General features: G+C 45.8%; 2 protein-coding genes across 11 annotated transcripts in view; one reads left to right on the top strand and one right to left on the bottom strand.

Moving 5' to 3' along the window:
* tnni1c (troponin I, skeletal, slow c) lies at window positions 1-3,902 on the top strand. 8 transcript variants are annotated; one of them, XM_021572195.2, is made up of 10 exons: window positions 1-130; window positions 276-357; window positions 541-544; window positions 626-667; window positions 827-832; window positions 1,829-1,870; window positions 2,002-2,133; window positions 2,712-2,801; window positions 2,960-3,142; window positions 3,285-3,447. In XM_021572195.2, the coding sequence occupies exons 2-10, from the start codon at window positions 347-349 to the stop codon at window positions 3,381-3,383; spliced, it is 609 nt and encodes a 202-aa protein (XP_021427870.1). In that variant the 5' UTR covers window positions 1-130; window positions 276-346; the 3' UTR covers window positions 3,384-3,447. The 8 variants fall into 8 exon arrangements, with proteins under 8 accessions (XP_021427870.1, XP_021427889.1, XP_021427834.1 ...); XM_021572159.2 differs by having other exon boundaries at window positions 30-130; window positions 322-357; XM_021572204.2 differs by having other exon boundaries at window positions 40-130; window positions 339-357.
* A 2,549-nt stretch (window positions 3,903-6,451) lies between these two features.
* Window positions 6,452-13,261, bottom strand: part of LOC110496319 (beta-1,4-N-acetylgalactosaminyltransferase 3) — a 42,838-nt gene continuing 36,028 nt past the window's right edge. For 2 of the 3 annotated variants that reach the window (XM_036955696.1, XM_036955700.1), the window contains 7 exons: window positions 10,578-11,883; window positions 10,222-10,481; window positions 9,535-9,688; window positions 9,047-9,119; window positions 8,772-8,925; window positions 8,567-8,693; window positions 6,452-8,450 (listed from right to left, as the gene is read on the bottom strand). In XM_036955696.1, coding sequence (XP_036811591.1) covers window positions 8,339-8,450; window positions 8,567-8,693; window positions 8,772-8,925; window positions 9,047-9,119; window positions 9,535-9,688; window positions 10,222-10,481; window positions 10,578-11,883 — 2,186 coding nt within the window. In that variant the 3' untranslated portion in view covers window positions 6,452-8,338. The remainder of the gene's footprint in view (window positions 8,451-8,566; window positions 8,694-8,771; window positions 8,926-9,046; window positions 9,120-9,534; window positions 9,689-10,221; window positions 10,482-10,577; window positions 11,884-13,261) is intronic. The other variant, XM_036955699.1, reaches the window with a different exon arrangement.

Raw genomic sequence — 13,261 nt, 5'->3', positions numbered from 1 at the left:
TTCACACAGGCAGCCAATACCATTGTCTGGTGTGTGTGTACTATATATACCAGCCGATGCCTACATGCTTGCACAAAAGCCTTCAGTCCAAAAGCTTTCGACAAAGAGAGCACCTAACAGTGCAAATCAGGTAAGGGAACATCAGTAGAGGATTTAGTGATTATTATCAATCAAACTGTCTTATTATTGATTTGGTAATGTATTGCACTGAATGGTAGCTAGTTAATGTTCATTTATCATACTCATACCATGAGGGGTTTATGCCTCAACTGTAGTTTTTCAGGGATGTCTCTCTGACTCTACGTCTCTGATACAAAACAGACTGCTCTCTCTCAAAGGTTCAACAATGGCTGATGAGTAAGTACTACTTTTTAGAATGTTGTTACATAGGCAGTGTTTATTTATCCTAAATAGCTAATTTGTCATATTGAAATGAATGCTTTGTTCAGAAGTGAGTGAAGTCCATGCATTCATATGTCTGTCTGTCTGTCTGTCTGGCTTTCTCTCTCTCCCTCCTTCAACTCTAAATGGCCATTGCAGTGATGTAAGTTTTTCTTTGAACTCTTTTGAAGTAAATCAAAATGAAATGTTTTGATATGTGTACTGACTGTGTGTGTGTCCTCAGAATGCCCCCATGCCAATGGCTCCAAAGGTCGAACACACCAAGGTAGATCTAATGTAATAATTGTCCATCTGTTACAATGGAAATGTGTCTGGAACTCTGCTACCAACACAACACACAAAGCGCTCCCAACACATCTACAGGTGTTATCAATATCAATGTTAATGCTCCTCTCTTGTTTTACCTCTCTTGTTTTATTTTCAGGGAAAGGTATGACAGGTGTGGGTAGGACTGAGTGGGGTACGCCAGTCAGAGAGACTTTGGCTAATTTTAGAGCTGGATGCCATGTTGCTGCCTCTGAACATTATATTAATCCAAGTCTTAACAAGTATTTGCATTATAATTTTTGCAGTTCAGTTAGCTAGCTTTGTGTAGTTAACTTAATAAAATAATATGTGAACTGCTAGGCCACTATTGCCCAGGAAGAAGCAAAATGGCTGCTGCTGAATTATGTAATGCTGTGTAAATGTGTCTTCATGTGCTTTTTGGTTGAAACCGACATCCCCAATCTCTCTATGTTTATGGCTCTGGGATAGACCTGTGTGGGGTATGGCTGTAGGAATGTGTGGGGTAGGGCCATTGCGCTCAAATATAATGCGTACCGGAACCTAAATATAAAGAGTACCGGCACCCAAAATGAATACTGGCACCTATTTCAGTCCACCTCGAGCACTGGGTAGGACTGTAGGAATGTGTGGGGTAGGGTTGTGTGGGGTAGGGCTGTGTGGGGTAAAAATGCATGGGGTAGGGACTTGTGAGGTAGGCCCGTGTGGGGTAAGTCTGTGTTGGGTAAGTCTGTGTGGGGTAGGGATTATTGGGGTAGGGATTTGTGGGGTAGAGTTATGTGGGTTAGGGTTGTATATACAGTATTACAGTCTTAGGGAAAAAAGGTGCTATTTCGAACCAGAAAGGGTTCTTTGGCTTTCCCTATAGGAGAACCCCTTTTGGTTCCAGGTAGAACCCTTTCCAGAGGGTTCTACATGGAACCCAAAAGAGTTCTATCTTGAACCAAAAAAAGTTATACCTGGAACCAAAAAGGCAGATCTATTTAAGGAGCAATACCACATATTCCAACTGTTTTGAAACAAGCAAACTTCCACACTGGCTTTACACAGATGTGGCCCAAATCTAGGACCTTGGAACAGAATGTCACACCCTCAATTATTAAACACTTATTTAAATAGAATTTATTGGTTTTATTTTCAGCCCAAGTCCAAGATCTCATCCTCCCGCAAGGTGTCACTGAAGGTAACAAGCATGGACGCAAACACATGCACACAAAAGCACCATCTCCTCCACACCGTCAAGCTGCCCAAAACAGCTGATAGAGTAAGACACACACACTACCTCTCCAACCTCCGTTCGTCTACCCCCACCAGATCCTCCTATTGTCACGTGCATTAGAGGAGCTGGAGGCAGAGAAACAAGCCAGAGAGGAGGAGAAGGTTCGCTACCTGGGGGAGCAGCTACCGCCCCTGCAGGTGTCTGGCCTGTCCTTGGAGGAGCTGCAGGTGAGTGACAGACACTACAGCAAATCTGGGAGGAGCATGAAGAACTACAGAGTTACTTTACCATTAGAAATAAGGGCTACCTCCCGAGTGGCGCAGCGGACTGAGGCGCTGCATCGCAGTGCTTAAGGCGTCACTACAGACCCGGGTTTGATCCTAGGCTGTGTCATAGCCGGCCGTGACTGGGAGACCCATGAGGTGGCGTACAATCGGCTCAGTGTCGTCCGGGTTAGGGGAGGGTTTGGCCGGACGGGACTTTCTTGTCCCATCACACTCTAGCAACTCTTTGTGGCGGGCCGGATGCCTGCAAGCTGACTTTGGTCGCCAGCTGGTGCGGCTGGCTTCCGGGTTAAGCGAGCAGTGTGTCAAGAAGCAGTGCGGCTTGGCAGGGTCGTTTATCAGAGGTCACATGGCTTTTGACATGCGCGTCTCCCAAGTCCGTAGTGGAGTTGCAGCGATGGGACAAGACTGTACCTACCAATTGGATATCATGAAATTGGGGAGAAAAAAAGGGTAAAAGTACAAAATAAAATAAAAGTACAAAATAAGGGCTAAATGTATACTGTGTGTATGTGTTGTAGAAACTGTGTAAGCAGCTCCATACCAGGATTGACCAAGTGGATGAGGAGCGCTATGACTGTGAGGCCAAAGTCTACAAGAACGGCAAAGATGTATGAAACCACGTAACCACCTACAGTACTACACACCTTCACACTTATTTAAACAAACATCAAATCATCCATCATCTAATTGATCATCATTTTATTAGTTTAATGTCAGGGACCATGTACAACAAATAGCAGTCATCTGATCCCTCCCCCCACTGCAGATCCACGAGTTGAAGCTGAAGGTGATGGACATGGGGGGTAAGTTTAAGAAGCCAGCTCTGAGGAAGGTCAGAGTATCAGCAGAAGAGATGATGAGAGCACTGCTGGGCACCAAACACAAAGAACATATGGACCTCCGATCCAACCTCAAGTCTGTTAAGAAAGAGGACATCAAACAGGAGAAGGTGAGCAAACATGAAACGACAGACAGAATACAGACAGCAAAACCGGGATCTAACAATAAGCCTGATGAATTGATTCGGGCCAGCTAGGACTGGTTTGATGCGGTTATTTCTGGTCTGATGTGGTCTTGTTTGCCCCCGGCAGGAGGGCAACCTGGAAGTGGGAGACTGGAGGAAGAACGTGGAGGCCATGTCTGGCATGGAGGGCAGGAAGAAGATGTTTGATGCTGGCGGGGGCCAATAAGGTGGTTCCTCACCACATGGTGGTGGGGACACAGACTTCCATGACACTGAGGAGTAAAAAAAAATGTTGGAGAGAGAAGAGAGAGAGTGGAGATAGTGAGAGGGACTGGGAAAACCTGTGTCCATGACTGAACTAAAGGTGCACAACTCAGGTCCTAAACCAGGGCTTTAAGACACCACACTTCACACTTCTGAGTCTCTGTGTCAAAGGTATTACTGCTGTAGAGCTCATGTTGCCTGCTGCAGGTTATAGCGTAGCTACAAAAGTGCCTATCAAATCACTACTGCATTTAGTCTAACCAATGTTCTCTCAAGTAGTATCTTTAAAAAAAAATCAAGTTAAGTTTAAGGAATGTGAATATACAAAACTGCCCAATGTTCTTTGTAAAAAGTCAGAAACTTGTAAATAGTAATTGTGTTGACTTAGCCTACACATACTGACTTGTCTGTAGTAACATAGCCAAAGGAAATGACATAACCACAAAAACATATTAAAAATCACTGTAATTCAAAAACCGAAGGTTGTATGTATGAATGTTTGACAACCAGTTGCACAACATGCTGTAGCACCACTATTATAGTATACTGTATACTGAACATAGTAGAATTACACGGTTACACCTGTGGCGTCTCATGAGTCAACAAAACAATTAGATGCTTCATTTTCTATTTTATGAATTGACAATTTCAATATAAATTAGACAGTGATGAATGTACTCTGCATACCACCATGCAGGCAGCTGACTGCATGTATCAGTGTGTGTAGAATGGGATGACCTTGTCTTCAGACATCCTGACAGTGTAAAGGCACAGTGTTAACCTCTGACCCAGGATATACTTAGCCTCTGTTCCTTCCAAGAATTCATTCCACTCTGACAAACGCCTCAGACACGTCACAGGCGACCTCAGTATAACATCACTGAATGACCTCGGAATGACAGGCGAAGGTTGAGAATCAGAAACACCTCAGGCATGCAAAAACAGAGGCCACCAGAGGTGGAACACAGGTGTGTGTGTGTGTTGGCTCACTCGTTCGATGTCTGTATATGTACAGATTTAAAAAAAATACTTGCTCACTCAGAATAGTTTTTTTGCAATTTTGTGCCACCAAACTTCAAAGAAACGTAATATAACATCATGTTGGATAAAAAAAATTAGGATCACAAACTGTAAACTCTATTTATTGCTACAACTAAAGTAGATGGCTTGGCAGATGAAAAACAGCAGCTGACGTTTTGTCAAAACTGGTCATAAACCAGTACAACTCACAGTCGCAGGTTAAAGGGTCCTATAAATTACTCTTGGTGGAAGGAGTTGATGTTGCTGTGGTCCAGGTGTAGCTCTTCCAAGGATGGTAAGTAAAGGTTGAGGCTGTCTCGTGAATTTGTTTGAACTAAGAGAGAGACCGCTCAGGTTCGTCAGAAGCAGAAATACATTGTGAATGAGACTATCCCTGTCTGTGATAAGTTAAGACTTCTTTACCTAAATGGTTTCCACTCAAAGACAGGTGTTTGAGATGAGAGGGCCAAGAAGGATTCTCCTTTAACTCAATTCTATTGGGGCTCAAGTCCAGTAACTCAAGACACTTAATCTGATGGGTGTGGTTGGCGATAGCATGGAGTTTCGTAAACCTGTTTTTTCTCAGGATGAGTTCTTTGAGCCCTGGGAATATAGGGTTGTGTTCACACTCAAAATGCCAAAACCCTGCAGTCTGTAGGACCTGGTTAGAGAGGTCCAACACCTGCAGGTTTGGCAGGCCTGAAATCAGACCACAGAGCATGAAGTTCATAACAGTCCCGGAGATCCTCAGCTTTACCAGACTTCTATTAATATGCAGTACCAGTAAAAAATATGGACACACCTGCTCATTTTACTTTGTAGAATAACGAATAGTGAAGACATCAAAACTATGAAAAAACACATATGCAAATAATCTGCTCAGACCCCAACCAAGGATCATAAAAAGTCAGGCTATAAATTCTCGGACAACCCAAAGATTCCTAGATGCCCTTCCAGTCTCCCTCCGCCTGCCCAAGGACATCAGAGTACAAAAATCAGTTAACCACCTAACTGAGGAACTCAATTTAACCTTGTGCAATACCCTAGATGCAGTCACCATTTGGACAGGTTAAAAGCTCTGATGTAAAGTCCCCTGTTTAGGGGCCCTGCGTGGTTCTGGTACTGATTCAGACTGATTTTTAGCCCTTTTTCTCCCCAAATTCGTGGTATCCAATTGGTAGTTAGTCTTGCCCCATTGCTGAGAGGCGACGGTCGAGAGCCGTGCGTCCACCGACATACGGCCCCGCCAAGCCACACTGCTTCTTGACACAATGCCCGCTTAACCCAGAAGCCAGCCACACCAATGTGTCGGAGGAAACACCGTACACCTGGAGTCGATAAAGCACGATGGGACAAGGACATCCCGGCCGGCCAAACCCTCCCCTAACCCAGACGACGATGGGCCAATTTGTGCGCCACCTCATGGGTCTCATGAGGAGATTCTGTGCTACTTGTGCTGCTTTAACATACTGAACGAATGAGGTAGTCATAAAAAAAAATTATCGAAAACTATTATTGCACATAGTGTGAGTCCATGCGACTTACCATGTGAATTTTTACTCCTGAACTTATTTAGGCTTGCCATAACAAAGAGAGTTGAATAACTATTGATTCAAGACATTTCAGCTTTTCATTTTTAATTAATTGTGTTTATTTTTGTAATTTTGTAATTTTTGTTTTATTTTTTATATTTTAAGTAATATCTTAATTATTGTTACAAATGTATGATGCTCATTTTCCTGAGTCTCTACTCTTTTGTTTGAAAATAAATCGTTTTTACAGCATGGCAGACCGTTAGAGCTCCCAAGACTGGAATGTACAGCAAAACAGAAAGGGCGTGTAGACACGAGACAGAAGGTAGAAACAGCTGCCATGAGTCTGACTTCAGTAACAAAAAGGTCAGATACATAGACAAGGTATTGTGATACTCCCAATCACATTGTGAAATGGAACACAAAATGTAGCATTTTTAAAGCGGCAGTGCCGTCAAAAACAGGATTTCCAGTTTTATTTTTTTTATTTTCACACGGCGGTCGAAATAACACTGAAATTGTGAACATTTTGATAACGCCCTTTTTGTGTAAGAGCTGTTTGAAAAAAAATGCCTGGAATTTCAAGCCTGTTCAGGTGGGTGTTTTTTTTGGCCCAGATCATGACATCAATCTGATTATTCTGACCAATGACCAGCCATCGATAATTTGCATTGCATCCTCCTACTTTGAAGGGGTAAGTGGAGTAGGTTCTCGACTAGAGTTTAGACGATCCAATTCGGGAAATTAGGGCTGTGTATGTAAATATATTAACATTTGTATCAACACGTCCAAAATGATGAGACAAAGCATTTCAATGGCAAAAGGAGGCTCATGGAAATAAATTATAAAAATATATTTGGAGTTATTTTCATGAAATAAACAGTGATTTATTAGACATACAGTGATGATTTATAAATCTAATGTAAAAGACTACATGGGGGTTTTAACTGACAAGTTCAGGTAGTATTTCCACATTTCAAAAGTTTAGTTTTGTGTCAACTGAACCCCCAGCTTCGCCGGAGCTGTAGAGAAGGCACGGAGTAACATTAAAAAAAATTGTTAACTTGCACAAGGGGTTTGGTGCGGGATCCTCTTAAGTATAATCCATAGAAAATGACATAGACAGCGCTCCCGAAGGATACATGCAATAGGCACAATGTGACATCCAAGAGTCAGTAATATGTAGTAGAGCTCTACAGTAGCAGAGCTATGGAGCAGGCACTTATGAATACAGAAGGCTTCATAATGCACATCGCATATTAAAGGAAATATCCCCATCCAGTACAGTAAACTTGCCTGAATCAGAAGTGATCCCCCTTTTCACGTCTTAATTAATTATATGAATAAAACAATGTTTTAAACCAAAAAAAATACAAATCACAGTGATACAGTAACATTGTTGCATTTTGTCATTGTCAATAAATAAGCTGAACCCTGAGTACATACAAATGCTGTATGATCCATGACATTTAAAATTGTGTGTGTGTAGGTGTGTATCGTCTCTGTCTTTGGTTCGGCAGCCCAGGATTGTCCAGACTAGTTCATCAGTACCAGTGACCAGAGCAGGTCATCACTGCTCCCAGTTTTCTTATTAGTCTCTTCACTCTACCAAAGACATCTGTCTTTGTCTAGCCAAAGGAAAATATCCACACTGTGTACATTTTTACTACAACAGTATCTCCTTAGAACAGGATCCTCAGCAGTGTGTTGTTAAAATAGAGTAAACCAGTAGTATCATGTTTAAATAGAGTACCCAGTAGTGTTTTGTCCACCTTTTCTCAATTCCAGTTGTTGAGGTCTGATTCGGGACTGGGGACTGATTCGGACGCAGGTTGTTATTGATTGTCATTAGTCTTTCCCTGGAACAGCTTAGCAGTGGTCATAAAATCTGTTTTGCAACCCGAACCACACTGCTAACCCAAACAATTTTGACTTGGCAGCTGGCCCATCTTGCAGAAACAGCTCAGTTCTGCCTCCAGGGCAAGAATCATGACAATAAACATCAACCTGTGATTCAGACCTGGGACACTGGACGAGTGACTCTCTGGTCAACCAGCAGTACTGCGGATCTACATATTCAGATTTGAGTACCTCTGCTCTAGTTTTCAGTAGTGTCTTTTTCCAGGACAATCAGTACTATGTTGTGTTCCATCATCACCACACCCTCAAACCTTTTGAGTGACAGGGATATCACCCAATGGTGTCAGGAATCCCCATCGTCCTGCCCTCTCATTAACTGATCGACAGCTGTAAATGGCTGATACGAGGAATGGGGACGTTAAAGTGTGGCAGTTTCCTTGCACCCACGGATGAGTCGTCGTGGGTACGGCTGCATCACTGAACGTTTTGGCTGTGTTGTTGTGGGTTACGTGCCGCTGCGTTGGGTGCGTCTGTTCCACATGCCACGTTTAGAGTGGTAGTGATGTAGGAAGTTCCTCATGTAGATACGCTCCACCTCCAGACCCGACTGCAGAATCCTGACACAGAGCAGGGGAGAGCAACATAATTCCTATTAATGATGAGATTGACAGAGCAGGCATGAGCAACAGAACACACACAAACATGCACCAAACAACCATAGACAAACACACACCTGTCCAGCAGCTCCCAGTCCTCTCCTCCCCAGCGGTCAGTGAAGTCATGTGTGTTCATGCCTCCTGCAGCATCCAAGTCAGACTTATAGATCCCCAGCAGACCAAACCCATTCACCTCCCAGTAACCTGGAACACACACAGAGACGTGTGAGACGTGTGTGTGTGTACATGCTTGTGTGTGTGCACGTGCTTGTGTGTGTGTACCTCTGGGCTCCCTAGGCGTAGCCCCACAGTCCAGTCTCATGACGATAGGAGCGAAGGCCATGTGTCCCTCCACACAGTGTTTCCTGACTGAGTCGATGATGGAGGGGGGGAAGTGGATGTGGAGGTCACACAGAAACACTATACTGTGCTCATTCTGGGGAGGAAAAGAGAATATTTATGCCCATTTCATGAAACTCAGTTGATGTATGGAACACAAAACAGGACACACCCACTGTCTGTCACAGTGATGATGTCACTGATCATGTCTCACTCACAGTGATGAGGTCGATGCCGGCCTGTAGACCAGCGGAACGCTCAAAGTTCCCACTCAGCTTCAAGTATTGGTACCTGGTACACAGAGGCAAGTTATCAGGGGTGAAAGTAAGCCGCACGGTTCAATCATTCGCTTATCACAATCATTTAAGCAACGATGCCAACACGGTAGGATTTTACACCATCATTTATTATTGCCGCATCTCAGCCAAATGAAAAATGAGCAAATGGACTAGAAAATTGGTGGTATATGCTCCAAAATGCAGTGTGGTTTCATATCTGTGACGAGAAAAATGAGACATTTGATCAAGGCATAGATGAATGTCCAAGACCGAGACAGCAGTGGACAACACCTCAACATTAATGCTGGAATTATTTTAGAGTGGAGGAATGTGCACAAGTAGTCTACGGGAGGCTTTCAGATGATTGAAAATGGTTTACATACAATTTTTATAATTTATTGCTCAATTAAATGCCACACACTGCATACCTGTGCAGGGTGGATGCCTTTAGTGCTGCCTCTATGTCCATGTCAGTGCTGTTGTAGTCGGTGATGATGAGGTTGAAGTTGGGGTCTCCAGTGGTCTGGTACAGACCCTCCATGTCAACTATCAGCTGCTGCACCCAGCGGGCCTGGTTCTTTACTGACACACACAGATAGACACCCACAAGAATAAAGCAATATATCGCCCTACAACAGCAGGAGAGTAGCAGTAGGGTGTGTGTTTGTGCGTACCTGGTACGATGAAGTGGACAGTAGCAGTAGGGTGTGTGTTTGTGCGTACCTGGTACGATGAAGTGGACAGTAGCAGTAGGGTGTGTGTTTGTGCGTACCTGGTACGATGAAGTGGACAGTAGCAGTAGGGTGTGTGTTTGTGCGTACCTGGTACGATGAAGTGGACAGTAGCAGTAGGGTGTGTGTTTGTGCGTACCTGGTACGATGAAGTGGACAGTAGCAGTAGGGTGTGTGTTTGTGCGTACCTGGTACGATGAAGTGGACAGTAGCAGTAGGGTGTGTGTTTGTGCGTACCTGGTACGATGAAGTGGACAGTAGCAGTAGGGTGTGTGTTTGTGCGTACCTGGTACGATGAAGTGGACAGTAGCAGTAGGGTGTGTGTTTGTGCGTACCTGGTACGATGAAGTGGACAGTAGCAGTAGGGTGTGTGTTTGTGCGTACCTGGTACGATGAAGTGGACAGTAGCAGTAGGGTTCCAGTGAAAACCAACAGGGTTGCAAAGCAACATCTCAGGGGCAGGGCGAAGCGGCGGGAGTCCCCGGGGGCGAGATAGTCTGTGGCGAATCAGAGTATAGATGTAGTGTGACAGGCGAAGGTGTTGGCCATTCACATCCCTCAGCTCCAGCTCCAGGAAGTACCTGCTGCCTTGAGCTCCATCCACTCTCCTCTCAACGTTCAGCACACGCAGCAGGCTGAAACGCCTAGGGAGGGAGGGAAGGACAGGTTTAACACACACTCACACTTCCACATGTACTGTACACACACACACACACACACACACACACACACACACTGACCCATGGTGTCTGTGGTTGAGTTTGTCCATGAAGGCCTTGACGACAGGCAGAGCGTCTCTAGGGCGGAGCAGCAGGTTACCAGACACGTTACAGCGGAGGTCTATCCAATCAGAGCGCATCGCTTGGAGGTCTAAAGGGGTCACCTGGAATGTCTGAGCCCAGTTCACCTCAGGGTCAAACACTGGTCGAGGGGTGGAGTCATAAGACAAGCCCTCCACCTCTTCAGAGTCTCCCTCAAGACCCCATAAAGACTCACTCACACCCACCTCCTCCCCCTCTCTCTCACCACCTCCCCCTCTGTCAACCCCTTCAACCAGACGGTCCATCCCTCTGACCACACCAGGGGGCAGATCCCCGTGGAGTGTGTTGTCATAGTCAGGTTGCGGTCGTGACTTTATCTGTGGTTGTGCTCGGAGGATGACATCTGTCTCTAGGACCTGGACTCTCTTCCTAGTCACAGTTGCTTTGTGGTCCGACTTAATTAGCGGTGGTTTAACCTCAGGCAGTCGTGTGGTCGACTGTTTGGTAACCGCTGACCACAGCTCTAGTGTACGGTTAACAAGTCTCCGCCCTCGACCGACCCTGATGGACCAATTAGAGACAGTGGGAGGTGGGAGGTGCTTCAGGGGATTGGGTGTTGCGCTACCCCAACCCCTCGGACCAGGCTGTTGAACACGCCGGTGACTCCCTTGCAGCTGGGGAAGCTGAACTTCTGGTCCGTCTCCCTCTACTGGCAGGTTCTGGTCTAGTTTTTGTGGTGCAGGTAAAATCTTTAACCCGGCTGAGGTCTGTTCGGCTGGTCTCTCTCTTCGTCTGGTTTGTTTTCGGGCTACTGGTCCCATAACTTCGTTGTCTCCTGGTTTCTGTTCCCCTGCTCTGGACTTCACAGGTCTGAGTTGTTCTGCTGGTCTGTCTGCTGGTCTTTCTGCTAGTCTCAGCTGTTCTGCTGGTGTAGTCTGTAGTGATGTATGTGACCCAGGACCAGGGGGGATCCCCAACCCATCCTGTTCTGTTGCTCTGGTCTGGACTACAGCTTGTTGCTTTACTACAGCTGCTGCATTTGTTTCTCTCCTCTTCCTCCTCTTATTATACGTGAGAGTATCAAACATGTTTGTGTGTGTAGGTGCCCTGTTGGCCTGTGGCAGGGAGAAGAGTTTACGTCGTCGTCTCTGAGTGTAATCGTCATAGTCGTCTCCATAGTCAGGAGGGGCGGGGTCTTTCTTACTAGCCCCTCCCACATTTGGAGGAGCCTCGCCATCTAACCTCTCCTCTGGGACCGCCTTTCTCCTCCTCAAGATGCCATCAACTACCAAACAACACGCAGACAGAGAAGAGTGTTAAAATATAACCAAGGCCGACCTGCGACAGTTCATATACACTGCTCAAAAAAATAAAGGGAACACTAAAATAACACATCCTAGATCTGAATGAATGAAATATTCTTATTAAATACGTTTTTCTTTACATAGTTGAATGTGCTGACAACAAAATCACAAAAATGATCAATGGAAATCAAATTTATCAACCCATGGACGTCTGGATTTGGAGTCACACTCAAAATTAAAGTGGATAACCACACTACAGGCTGATCCAACTTTGATGTAATGTCCTTAAAACAAGTCAAAATGAGGCTCAGTAGTGTGTGTGGCCTCCACGTGCCTGTATGACCTCCCTACAACGCCTGGGCATGCTCCTGATGAGGTGGCGGATGGTCTCCTGAGGGATCTCCTCCCAGACCTGGACTAAAGCATCCGCCAACTCCTGGACAGTCTGTGGTGCGAGACATGATGTCCCAGATGTGCTCAATTGGATTCAGGTCTGGGGAACGGGTGGGCCAGTCCATAGCATCAATGCCTTCCTCTTGCAGGAACTGCTGACACACTCCAGCCACATGAGGTCTAGCATTGTCTTGCATTAGGAGGAACCCAGGAGGAACCCAGGGCCAACCGCACCAGAATATGGTCTCACAAGGGGTCTGAGGATCTCATCTCGGTACCTAATGGCAGTCAGGCTACCTCTGGCGAGCACATGGAGGGCTGCGCGGCCCCCCAAAGAAATGCCACCCCACACCATGACTGACCCACCGCCAAACCGGTCATGCTGGAGGATGTTGCAGGCAGCAGAACGTTCTCCACAGCATCTCCAGACTCTGTCACGTGCTCAGTGTGAACCTGCTTTCATCTGTGAAGGTCACAGGGCGCCAGTGGAGAATTTGCCAATCTTGTTCTCTGGCAAATGCCAAACGTCCTGCACGGTGTTGGGCTGTAAGCACAACCCACACCTGTGGACGTCGGGCCCTCATACCACCCTCATGGAGTCTGTTTCTGACCGTTTGAGCAGACACATGCACATTTGTGGCCTGCTGGAGGTCATTTTGCAGGGCTCTTGCAGTGCTCCTCCTCCTGCTGGGTTGTTGCCCTCCTACGGCCTCCTCCACGTCTCCTGAGTTACTGGCCTGTCTCCTGGTAGCGCCTCCATGCTCTGGACACTACGCTGACAGACACAGCAAACCTTCTTGCCACAGCTCGCATTGATGTGTTATCCTGGATGAGCTGCACTACTTGAGCCACTTGTGTGGGTTGTAGACTCCGTCTCATGCTACCACTAGAGTGAAAGCACCGCCAGCATTCAAAAGTGACCAAAACATCAGCCAGGAAGCATAGGAACTGAGAAATGGTCTGTGG

Source organism: Oncorhynchus mykiss, chromosome 2 (genome assembly GCF_013265735.2).
Source record: "Oncorhynchus mykiss isolate Arlee chromosome 2, USDA_OmykA_1.1, whole genome shotgun sequence".
Lineage (NCBI taxonomy): Eukaryota > Metazoa > Chordata > Actinopteri > Salmoniformes > Salmonidae > Oncorhynchus > Oncorhynchus mykiss.
This window is presented reverse-complemented; position numbering and strand designations above follow the sequence as displayed.

Excerpts from the sequence above, each read along its gene's own strand:
- tnni1c (XM_021572159.2), top strand. The coding sequence starts at position 57 with ATGCCTACATGCTTGCACAAAAGCCTTCAGTCCAAAAGCTTTCGACAA. Across the intron at positions 2,134-2,711 it reads TGTCCTTGGAGGAGCTGCAG|AAACTGTGTAAGCAGCTCCA; the intron begins GTGAGTGACAGA and ends TATGTGTTGTAG. Across the intron at positions 2,802-2,959 it reads TCTACAAGAACGGCAAAGAT|ATCCACGAGTTGAAGCTGAA; the intron begins GTATGAAACCAC and ends CCCCCACTGCAG.